Source organism: Lucilia sericata, unplaced genomic scaffold (assembly GCF_015586225.1).
Source record: "Lucilia sericata isolate MDLA Ls3-8-SP2 unplaced genomic scaffold, ASM1558622v1 Contig000429F_arrow, whole genome shotgun sequence".
Lineage (NCBI taxonomy): Eukaryota > Metazoa > Arthropoda > Insecta > Diptera > Calliphoridae > Lucilia > Lucilia sericata.
The window spans coordinates 195,956-209,219 of NW_023994444.1; the positions used below are offsets into that span (position 1 = coordinate 195,956).

General features: G+C 27.6%; 1 protein-coding gene across 1 annotated transcript in view; it reads left to right on the plus strand.

Annotated features, from left to right (window-relative positions):
• Positions 1 to 13,264, plus strand: part of LOC119604773 (teneurin-a) — a gene marked incomplete at its 3' end in the record, with an annotated part of 327,052 nt that overhangs the window by 183,818 nt on the left and 129,970 nt on the right. The window contains exon 4 of the mRNA XM_037957607.1: positions 9,720 to 9,826. Coding sequence (XP_037813535.1) covers positions 9,720 to 9,826 — 107 coding nt within the window. The remainder of the gene's footprint in view (positions 1 to 9,719; positions 9,827 to 13,264) is intronic.

Consider the following 13,264-nt stretch of genomic DNA (forward strand, 5'->3'; position numbering starts at 1 on the left):
AAATATTTGTTTCTTTTTTCCCTTTAAAATAATATTTTTCATGTAATATTTTTATTTGAATTTTTTTTATCCAGAAAAAAATGCCTAAAGTGTTAATATTTACCAATATATTTCTCATTCATGTTTGCAATTTTTTTCACCATTTAATGTGTATAAATCATAGAACAAATTAAAAGTCAAAAAATGTCAACTAGTTGACATTTAATATTATTTATTAAATAAATAAGAAATTATATGCATTTATGAGATTTTATTTTTATTATTATTTTTTGAAAAAATAATATTCAATACATATTTTTTTGTTATCAATATTATATAAGGGAAATTTAAATATGAGTGATTTGTTTGAAATCATATACTGTGTAACAAATGTTTATAAAATAAATATTACTTTTATCATAATAGAGATTAAATGGCAATTTTTTATTTTTTAAAATTATTATTTGAATTAATAATAATAATAATAATTTTAATGTATTTTTAAAATAATTTTAATAAAAGATTAAAGCTTTCATAATTTCCCAAAAAAAACCTCCCACAATTTCTCCATTTAAAAAAGTATTAATTATTTGTCATTTATTTAAATATTACTTTAGCACCCACTTGAAAGCATTAATTTTCCTAATGACCAAACATCACACCTGAAGTGCGCTACAACTGTGTTTAAAAATATTAAAGATTTTCAGTTTTTTTTTCCTCTAATTTTCCATATTTCATTTAATAAACATGAAATGAAATACGGCAAGAAATTAATTTTCTCAAGTTTTATTTTTTCTTCTAAAAATCTAAGTTGAACGTATGTATATGCAGTGAAAAACGTGTTGTCGTTGCATGTTGCATTAAAAACCCACACACATAATTTTTCTCTGTATACCACTTTTCACTTATAATTTTCCTATTTTTTTCTTTATTCGTTGGGTTTTAGTTGCTATAGTTTTTTGCTCATTTTTCTCAACTATTTTTCTTGGTTAAATGTAAAACGTGTGCTTTAGTTCTTTCACGAACAAATCATCATCATTATTTTTCAGTTTTATAGTTTTTTTCGTGTTCTTATGCTGTGATGTCGTTGTCTACCTTCTTACACGAAATTTGCACCTCCGTTGTTTAAAGCCTGGTAAGAGAGTAAGCAAAATATTATTTGCATGGATTTAACAGAAAACAGGGTTTTGAAACGGTTATTTGTTGAGAAATATAAAAAGTAATTGTCCGCTTTGAGCAAATCTTCAATAACAACTTTTTATTCAACTACCGTGGTCATTACTCTGTATTTCCGTATGTTAGGTATCGGCTCTCTTTTAGTTCTAGTTCAGTTCTAGTTCAGTTCTAGTTCAGTTCTAGTTCAGTTCTAGTTCAGTTCTAGTTCAGTTCTAGTTCAGTTCTAGTTCAGTTCTAGTTCAGTTCTAGTTCAGTTCTAGTTCAGTTCTTGTTCAGTTCTAGTTCAGTTCTAGTTCAGTTCTAGTTCAGTTCTAGTTCAGTTCTAGTTCAGTTCTAGTTCAGTTCTAGTTCAGTTCTAGTTCAGTTCTAGTTCAGTTCTAGTTCAGTTCTAGTTCAGTTCTAGTTCAGTTCTAGTTCAGTTCTAGTTCAGTTCTAGTTCAGTTCTAGTTCAGTTCTAGTTCAGTTCTAGTTCAGTTCTAGTTCAGTTCTAGTTCAGTTCTAGTTCAGTTCTAGTTCAGTTCTAGTTCAGTTCTAGTTCAGTTCTAGTTCAGTTCTAGTTCAGTTCTAGTTCAGTTCTAGTTCAGTTCTAGTTCAGTTCTAGTTTTCAGTTCTAGTTGTTCTAGTCAGTTCAGTCAGTTTCTAGTCAGTTCTAGTTCAGTCTAGTTCATTTTCTAGTTCAGTCTAGTTCAGTTCTAATTCTCATCACTTCTTTTGAAATAATTCCTTTATTTCCCAGGATCTTATAGCAATAGTATAAATTTGCTGCTGATGATTGTTAGAGAGTAGGATGCTTCAGGAGGTGGAATATTTGTCTAGTTTTTTTTTTCATTACACTTAACTATCACGAAAGAGCATCTTCTTTATGACACTTTTCAATACAATGAGCTAAAAGACAACGCAAGCGTGGTAGACAATTTTTTAAATGTTCATTTAACAACGTTTGTATGGCTGCCTTGCTGTCCAGGCGTGGTAGTTTGTTTCTGTAGTCATGTTTGTTAACTTTACCGTTCTGTCGTCGTTTAGTTGAACGTTCATCTCCTTTTTTAGGTTTTTAAGTAAATGGCTAAAAATGAATGGAAATTTTGTTAAGATTTCAGTTTAGCACAAAAAAAAGAAATTATGAGGATTTTTCTTCTTTTACACGTTGTTTGTTATAGTTGCTTTTAGCATAGAAAATAGAAGAAAAAAACTCAAACTATGACTCTACTAACGATATTGCTTTAAATGCACTTCTTGTATTGCATGTAAATTGTTGTTGGCAGCAAAGCATTCAAGCTGAAAAGAAAATATTTAAACTCTACGAAAAAAACCGTACGTATTTGTACCTCGTCTTCGCAGATCTTCTATTCAGACAAATCAGAACGTACGTACGTGTGGGAGTAGGTGTTTATAACAAATCGCAACGATTTGTTGTTTTGAATTTGTACGAAAGTATGTATGAATGTATACATAAATGTGTTGTTTGTGGCACCACAATCGGATTAACTTAAAGTTTACTACAATATAGTAATTTTTACCACAACTACTGTTTTCTTTGGGCTGTTGTTTTTCCCTCGTTTTTCTTTCAACTTTTGGGGCAAGTTTCGTTTAAGGTGAAGGAGAAAAAAAGTGTTTAGAATACGTAAATTGTAAATTATTGTTTAACAACTGTTGCCAAAGTTAAATGAGGCTTATCTTTTAAGCTTAAAAAAAATAGTTGAACATGAACAAAAAATCTGTCAAAAAATCGTGTAAATAAAGTCAATAATGGAATTTGTGAGAAGTTTTGCAAAAAGAATTTTAATTTGGGAAATTGTTATAAAGTCCAAGAGGACAAATATTTTTTGATTAGTATTATGTATAAAGAATATTTACAAATTAAATTGTATGGCCCAAAAAAGGATAAAATATATATAATTTTCGAAATTTTATTAATTTTTTGTTTAAAAGAACTGAATAAATTTTATATATTTTTTTTGTTTGTTTTGCAAATGTATTAATTTTCATTTAAATTTTCGAACCTTTTATTATAAAGGTAGACAGAAAAATATAATACTGTTTTGTCACACCCAAATCATTCAACCAATCTCGCCACTCACCATCCAAATTTTTTGTCATCTTTATTCTTATTAACAACCACCACCAGACATTGACGTGGTTGTCTTAATGTCTTCATTAAATTGTGTTTTAAAGACATTTTACAGGCAATTTATGTCATTATAAAGTCTATTGTCATTAAAATAAAATACAATCACACACAAAAGTATAGAAACCAATCAATTTTACTTTTTTTTCTTTAAAAAATAAAACTTTAACTAAGAAAATGATATGAAACCAACAGAAGGCGCAACAAAATGTAGAAGAAAAAAATTAAGATCCCAAGTAGTAACAATAACATTTTTAATGGGTTTTCAGAGTGGGCGGTTTCTAAGACAAGCCTTTAACAGCAAAAAAAGAAAAAAAGAAAAAACTAAAAAAAGAATACTGGCATGTAACCATGACAGCAAAACGAGTATCATAAACAACAACTGCAAAAATATCGTAAGCAATTTATTGCTGTTTTTGTAGTTGTTGCTGTTATTATTGCATGCAACACATCCTTTAATGAAATGCTTACCAAAGCATGTTATATGTTTGTATGTCTACTGAACACTTTTTGAATTTTAAAGTAAAATGGAGTGAGAGAGTGACAGATAGTGAAAGAGAGGCGAAAGAAGTTATGTTGAAGGAACTATAACAAGTAAACGTGAATCACTGTTTGAATAATAGTTTTGCTAAAGCAGGAATGAGAAATCTGAGCTGCAGCTTGTTTGATAGTTTATGACAGAAAAGTAGGTACTTTTTGGCTTTTAAAAGTACTAACTTATATCATATTAATTAAGTCCAATCGTTAACATTATAAACAGGTACTTGATAAATAGTTTTTGTGCTAATGTAAGGGATTTTAATGTATCCCTTTTTAACCATATCCTTAAAAAACAGGCCAAATATAAGGAAAGTCCTTTTTTAGCTTTTAAGGTATGGAAAATAAGGAATTTATCCATCCCCCTGGAATGCTTAAATTATGGTTTAGCTAAAGCATATGTATCAAGTTGAGGGTTTTAAAAGTACCAAAATATTAAATTATTTAATTTGCCCCTCATGTACTTGAAAAGTACTTTTTGGACCCTAAATGTGCAAAATAACCGATTCAAATTTACACACTTTTAAACCATATTCTACAGAACACATCAATTACAAAATTAAGTTCTTTTTGAGAAATACCAAACTAAGGGGGTTTATCTCACATTTTAATATGAAAAGTACTTTTTGGGCCCTAACTTGGGCCCCACTTTTAAACCATCTTATAAAGAGCAGGATCAATTACAAAGTAGGGTTCTATAAATCGACTATCGAACAATCGACTTTTTGTCGAAATGAAATGAACAGATCAATTACAAAGTAGGGTTTTATAAATCGACTTTCGAATAATCGAACAATTCAATTCAAAGTCGACTATTTTGTTCCAAAAAAGTCGATAACTCGACTATTGTCTACGAAAAAGTCGATTTTGTAAATTAATAGTCGAAAAAGACTAAAAAGTCGGAAAGAAGTCGAAAAGTCGAAAAAGTCGAAGATAGTCGGAAAAAGTCAAAAACTGACAAATAGTAGAAACAAGTCGAAAATTCGAAAAAAGTGTAAAAAAAAATAAAAATTTCTATAATAGTCGGAAAAACTCGAAAATAGTCGAAAAAAATCAAAAAGTCGAAAAATGTTGGAAAAAATCGAAAATTCGAAAAAAAATTCAAAAGTCGAAAAAAATCGGAAAAAGTCGAAAAATGTTGGAAAAAGTCGAAAATTAGGAAATAAATCTAAAAGTCGATAAAAGTAAAAAAGTCGACTTCATGTGTTTGCATGAAAAAAATAAAAATTTTTTGACGAAATTTACAGAGGTTGTCTCAGATTTTTGCTCATATCTCCGTTATTAATGAACCGATGTTGCTGATTTTAAATAGGAAACTTCTCGAAAGCATGTCAGATAGAATAATTGAAGACTGAGATGCCAACGATATCTGAGGTCTCAGAAAAATGATTTCAACAGACGGACAGACAGACAAACGCACAGACAGGCAGACATAGCTTAATCGAATCCACTATCTATAAGGATCCAATATAATTATGCTTTATAGGGTCAGAAAATTATATTGTAGAAAGTACAAACGAAATGACAGACTTATATATATACCCTTCTCAAGAAGGTGAAGGGTATAAAAATACCAAAAAAAGAGCTTTGATTTATCCCATATTAGACTATGGGTCTTTAAACTTGATAAATAAAGTAATGTTAAGCACTAGCTACGGTACTAGTTCCGTATCTGTATATCATCCCCTAGATATTCTTATTATAGCAATTTTCCCAATAATAACAAAAATAGTTTTAAGTACTTTTCTAGTTACAATTTTTACAATTTTAAGCTTCAAAAAGTACCATGCTTTAAAAAAGTACACTGCTTTAATATAATAGTTTTTCTCTACTGTTTAGCTATCATAGAAAAGCTTTCTATATTCGAGAGTGTCTGTTCTGACAGTTGCTGTCTTTTCTTTGATTACAGTCTTACACACGTGTAATCATAAATGTTTGTATGTATGTTGTTTTTGTAATTTTGCTTATGGTTAATTTTTGGCATAAATTTACACTGAATTCAAATTTCTTCATTATTATTTTCTTTTTTGCTCATCTGTTTTAACAGTCAAAATGTGTAAAAAGTAAAGAAGTGCTAGACATTAGGGTGACTCGTTAAAAAAACTAATTTAAGCAAAGTGTTTCACAAAAACTTTTGGTAGTTCTATTAGATTTATTTTGTATAAAAACTAAGAAATAAATAGCAATATGCTTAGAAGGTCTTAAGTTTATTAATTGCAGATTTGAAAGTTTGCGCAAATTTACTCAAATAGAAAATAAATATTTTATTTTGTTGTATGTAAAACTGATTCATCACTGATTAAATAGTTTGCAAGGTTTTTAACATTAAAAAAAATTGCACGAATAGAAAACCATTAGTTTAAACAGTGTACGAGGCTTGAAATGTAATTTTAAGTTTTTGCGCAAATTTTATAGGGAATACATTTTTAAAAGAGTTTTAACAATTTATATGGAAAGTGCCAAAAGTCCATCAATTGTAAAGTTTGTGACGCTTTATTGTAGAGCTTTTATACGTACTTTGTTTACAAAAACAAACAATTCATTTGCAATATTAGCAAGTTTTTTAATCCTTCATCTGAATACCCTAATATTTCAACTTTGTTGCTGATTTAACAAACAAGCAAGGAGTAGAAGAATACAATTTTTATTATTATTTTTTTTTTAATTTGTTGTATGCATGTAAATAATGGTGTGATTATGTGTTAAGGCAATATGTTGTTACTTAAAATGAATAATTGCATTTTTTTTTTCTTGTATATAAGTGTTATTCCCTTATATGTTGCCTACAAGAAATACGAAGGTGTTTGAGTTGCAGCAGCAGCAGCAACAACGATGAGTAGCTTGTGTAAATTGTCAAGAACACTTGTACTACCTTTCTTGCATTAAAACTGCACAAATAGAGGAAAATTTTGCTATTAGTTATAGTATAAAGAGCTTCATTAAACATACAAAAAAGTGAAGGTGTTAGTAACATGAAGAAGGATATGGGAGAAATAAACCTCAACATTTCATGAATTTCATGTGTGAGGAAAAATATTTTGTTAAATCTTTTTTTTTCTTTGTCTTCTATTTTTGGTCAGTTTGTTAACTGTTAAAGGCAGTGATGGGGCAGTTTAAATATTAATGCATTTACGCTTAAGAATGAAGTTGCAAAAACTAGGATCTGTTTTAAAATAATTTTAATACATTGCAAGCTTTCATGTGCTAAGCAGAACGTAAGAGCAAGACGGCAAAAGCTATTTATACATTTAAGCAGCACTTGTTCGCCTCTAAACTAGCTTAAAGATTTTTTAATTTGCCCATGACTGCCCTAAAATATTGCTTACAAAATTTGGGGGCCATTTTAACACCTTATTTTTTTGACTAGTTAGTTGTTTGGTTTTTGTTTGTTTTACTTTTACTCTATACACACATACAAACAATTTGAATTATGGCAATTACTTTTAGGTGTGATGTTGCATATTTTTTCCTGCTACTGCTTCTGAATAGTATTTATTTAGTTGACACTTTTGTTTATTTGTTTTTCATTTGTGTCAACACGTGTGCTAAACAGCAACAAAAACAACACTTTAGTCTTCCGTATTTAGTTTTGGGCAAAAAAACAATGCTCAATGACACTTTAAATTATTTCTATTTGTGTTTATTTAAATATAAAATTTTATTTACATTTGCTAAATTTCGCACAAAAATATATTACAAACATACAATGATATCAACTAACTAACATTTTTTCAACTATGAAAATGACAACAATATGGAATGGATACTATTTCATTTAAAAAGTTTATATATTTTAAGTAACGCCTAAAAGTATGCTATAGTTTGGTAGCTGTATGAATTTGATTCTTGGAATATTCTCGAATAAAATTAAAATTTATAACTTTATGTTTTTTAAAACGTATAATTTTATAGAAAAAAATTGGAAACTTTATCTTTTATTTGAAAAAAATTCTAGTTGCGAGTTATTAACTTGTCATCATATTTCCTATATATTTTTTACATAAACTTAATGTAATGAATATATTTTAAATTTAATTTAACAAAATGTTTAATTTTATTTAAATATGTTATTTTTAGGGCAACACATGTTTCAACAGCAAAACCATCTCTTAACATTTGTTCAAATTAAATTTAAAAAAAAAAAAAAACAGTTTTTTTTTTACAGTTTTAACTAAAAGTGTGTTTGTACTTTGCTATAAAAAGTCATAAAAAATTTAATTAAATTAATACATATGACCAGTGTATGTCCTTAACAACATAAAAAAAAGAAACTTAAAACAAAAAATTCGTATAAACTTTACAACAAAGTTAAAATAAGTGAAATAAAAAGGCAAAAAGGATACAAAACATACACTTAAATGTGTCAACACTGCTTTAAATGTTTTCTCTTAACAAACACTGGTACAAAAAAAAAACAACAACAAACACATGTTTAAATTTTTTCCTTAGTATGAGTATGTATGTAAACAAAACATAGCTCTAACATGGTCATTTTTAACAGCCTTTTTAATATACATACGAAAAGAAAAAAATTAACAACAACAATAACAAAAATTTTATGTTTTTAAATAACAAGGATGTTAAAAGTATTAAAATAAATAGAAACCTTGTACAAGAAACAATAAAATTAATGGAAAACTAAAGAAACATAAAGAAAATTAAAATGTTTTCAAAAAGATTTCTTCGAAAAAAGAAATCTTAAAAATGTTAATGCAATTATATTTTTCTAGCAAAGTCTAAAAATATACTTTATTTTTAACAGCCTGTTAATAGGCAACACTTTTGAGTTTGTTGAAAATAAACTTTTAAAAGGAATTGACTAAAAATTCATAGAATTGTAATCCAATTGAGTTTAATTTCAACTAATTTTAACACCAAACTTGAGTTGCAATTTTAAAGTCGCCTAAAAGTAGACTATAAGAGTTAAAACTTAGAGCTTAAACTTTGTAAACAGCACATGCTCTCTCTTTAGGAATTTCTTGTAAAAATGTTAATGAAATTATCTTTTTGTTAAGCCTAAAACTATACTTCTTTTTTGACAGCCTGTTAATAGGCAATACTTTTGTTTCTATTAAAAATAAACTTTTAAATGAAATGGGCTAAAAATTCATAGAATTGTTATCCAATTGAAATAATTTTCACATTTTTAAGTCAGTTTAATTTAAACTAATTTTAACATCAAACTTGAGTTTCAATTTTAAATCTTTGTAAACAGAAATGTCTTGTAAAAATGTTAATGAAATTATCTTTTTGTAAATACTAAAACTATACTTCTTTTTTAATAGCCTGTTAATAGGCAACATTTTTGTTATCATTAAAAATTTAAGACTTTGGTTAAAAATTATTAAAAAAATATAATCCTATTGAAATAATGTAGATATTTTAAATGTGGTGTTAATTTAAACTAATTTGTTACACAAAACTTAAGTTGCATTATTGAAGTCGCCTAAAAGTAAGCAATATATTAAATGTCAAATATTTGTTTAAACTCTGTAGAACAAATTTCTACGAATTTAACTTCAGAAATGCAAATAAATCTAGTAAATGTACAAATTTTAAAGTAATTTCCGCATAAAACTTTTAATTGCCCTAAAAGTAGGCTACAATTTAGATGAATAAAATCTGTTTTAGATGTTTAAAAGATCCTGGCATTATTTTTAGATTATTTTTTGTTTTCTTTTTAACTAAAACTACTTTTTCTATAATTTTTTTCCAAGTGTTCTAACAACTTAAATCTTCATACAAGTTTAGTTTGTAAACTTGCTAAATAAACATTTTACATTTGTACTTTTAAGATCATCTCCTATATTTTTAATTAAAGTTTGTTCCCCTTGCAAACCCATCATTACCTCTTTTTTAATAATTGTTAATATTTCCATTATTTTTTTCAATTTCTTTACAGGTTTCACATAGATAAACGTTGTCAACATCGTTGTTCCTGGAAATGTTTGAGTATCGCCTTAATTTTAATATCAGTCGTCCTAACAGCCATGTTGGCATATTTTGCAGGTATGTGTACTTTTTGTTTAAATAACATTTTTTTTTTCTCATATACATTCGAAATGATAATGATTATTATGCTAACAATTTCCTATGTTTGTTTCTTGTTGCTACTGCTACTGTTGTTTTTTCTGTGTAAATAAACTATTATGAATATGTAAACATGAAAAATCCTTTTTTTCGTAGTTAAATGTATGAGTTTAGTTGAAGAGGATTTTTTGTGTAGTTTGTTTGCACTCATATTTCGAAAATAGTTTGTTTTGCAATGACACTAGGCTGTTGAAAGGTGGGCGAAACAGTGGCATGAGGGAAAAAGGGATAGAAAGAATTGAAGAAAATTAACTAATATAGGTTTATCAATTTTATATACAGCCTAAAGGTATGCTTCATTTTTTGCATATACTAATCTGACCTTTGAATATTCTCTAATAAAATTAAAAGTTAGATTCAAATCGTTGATCAAAACTTGCTGTTAAAACCTAGAATACCTAAGTTATGAAGAATTCATGAATATACTTAGATTTATTTTTAGTGCAACACCTAGCGGTATGCTACATTTCTAAAAACTGATTCTAGGAATATTCTCGTTTAAATTAGAATTCATAATTTGTTGCTTTTTGACATATGAAATGTTTCGGGTAAAAAATCAACAATAGCTATGGATTTTATTCCAATCAAGCTGAACTCATCAGTTTGTCACATTCTGTATATAACTATAATTATTCATTGCGAAAAAGTACTTTGAACCAACAACACTTAAAAAACATTTGTCCTTTTAATTGAGTCTTCACTGTTGTTATTTAATATTAATTAAATGGAAGAAGAACTAGTGAAAAATGTCAGAGAGAGAGAGTGTGAGAAGGGGAAAACGAAGGAAAAACTAGAAGATTGCTACAGGATTTTTAATAATATTAACAAACATTTACATACGAGTGTGTATGTATAACGCACACATGCATAAATGTCTTGTTAAGTATTAGATTAAATTACAAGAGGCAAATTTACATGCACACACATACATACATATGTATATGTTAACAAACACATGAACATGTTTAGGTTATTGTTTAGTTTAAGCTAAGCAAAAACTTGGCATTATTATTTGTATCTAGTAGTAGTCTCATTTTCATATGTATACATATTCATTTATACTATTTTTTACTTATACACACTTTACATAAGTATCATGTATATAGTATATTAAGCCTAATGTAATGTAAATATAATGTTAACGTATATATAGTTTACAACGCATTATTAGTGCACCAAATGTTTTGGTTGAGTATCATATATTTGTTAGATTTTTCTTACATTTATGACAAGTGTCATTGGATTATTTTGAAATAAACCTTAGAATTTAAAAAAGTTCGGAACCAAGGTTTACCTTTTAAATTTAGCTTTTTTTTAGTGGAAATTATAAATATTTCTTTAAAATTTTAAATTAATTTTTACTTCCTCTTTTTACTTTATCTTTACTTAATAACCTTTTCGAACTTTAGCTTTTGCAGGTTATCAAGTTTTCCTATTTACTCCTTTTTTGCTGTTTTATAGGTGTAGTGGTATTATTGTTTTAATTTTTGCTATCTCAAACTTTCCCAACAGTTCCTAGAGGTTGTATAGAACTTTTAAGTTTTTATATTAATTGGTACTATCCCTGTTTACCAATAAATTCTTAGGGTGAAGTAAATTGATCCTTCCCCGACTTCCTTTCAAAAATAATTGAATAATTTGATTCCTTACTCTTTAAAAAATTAAGGCGATCAAGTGATTAGATAACTGATAAGTTAAAGACCAGCTTTCTTAAGTACAATTTAGAGAAATGGTATTAAATGACTACTCGCTAGTTTACTTAGGGATAATTGATAGATGAATGACTACCCGCTAGATTACTTAGGGACAAACAATTATCTCTTCATCTCTAAACAACTGGGAGAACACAACCAAGTAGTTAGACTTTTGGCTAAAAGAGTTGAGACCTTTTAATCCTGCAGGGTCTTTCCCCTTACCACCCACACATTTACAATAAAGTCAAATTAGTTGGCATTAGTGTAAGTATTATAGTACCAAATGGGACGTGTGTTATCTGCATATACATACGATTAGTATTAAAGTTTATTTAACAGCAAACAAAACAGAATATAAAAAAAAAATTAAGTAAGAAAGTATAGTCGAGCATTGCCAACTATATGATCCCTATATCAGTTATGAAAGAATAGAAAATAATGAGATCATTACGAAAATCGCAGTATAACTTACTCTTACACAAAACTATGTTTTGACGATTTTTATAGAGATACGGGGACTTGACGAAATAATGGCCGATCTTCTATAGAGCTCGTCCTTGTGCATAATTTCATGAAATTATCTTCAAAATTGTGATCTGTAGTTTTATTACATGGACGGACAGACATCGCAAAATTATTAAACTATGATTCTGAACCGATTGCTATACTTTAAGATTGGGTGTATAAACAATATTTCTATATGTTACAAATATCAGACGATCGCCATAAAACATTTTCCACTTAATTGGTGTAGGGTATAAAAAACTGTTTATATCAGCAGTCCCCAGACTTAGGTAAACTTTTAAGAGCAAACTATATAAAACACAAGAAAAAATTCTCATTAACTAAGTAAATACATCTATAATTTTTTTTTCATAATCAGATTATAGTTTTCAGAAGGGAGAAAATAAATAGAAACTAGAGAAAAAAAATGTATCGTGCTTCCTGGAAAAGGAAATAATAATAAAGGATTTAAGGACAACTAAAAGTATGCAAATATAAATACAAGAAAAATTTATATATTCAATTAAATAAAAAGTCACGTGTGTGGTAAAGGTGATATTTAGCTATAAGCTCATATAAGAAACCAACAATTAAAATTTTAAATTTAAATAATTTAAACTTCCTTTATACAAAAATGTTTCAGACTTTAATTTACTTTAAAATTTAACTACTTTTTTGAAAAAATAGATGCTCTTCTCTGTCTCATTTTGACAACAAATTATTGGGATCTTTTTTATAGCCTTTTTTTCCTTTCCTCTTCTTCAACTTCATGCCACAGCATAAATAAATTAATGACTAATCGAGTATTTTCTGTGTGTACCCGCATGTCTGCACTGATTTAATATGTTTTGCTAAAAAAATTAAAAAAAAAATCTTAAAATTTCAAAATTACTATGTGGCATGTTTTGAAAAGGGTACATAAACACACACATCACAGTGGAGCATACAAAAATTAAAGCAAAAATCCAACCAAAGACTAGACAATAACCCCAAAGTACAACCCAATATAATAACAACAGTTTTCATTACCAAAAAAAAGCTCAAAAATAAAATAAGTGCTGGTAGTTGTTAAGTAACTAACAGCAACACCATAAAACCTTCCAACAAATTTAAGTTTTTACTACAACTTTAAGTTTATTTTTTTTTTTTTTTGCAACCA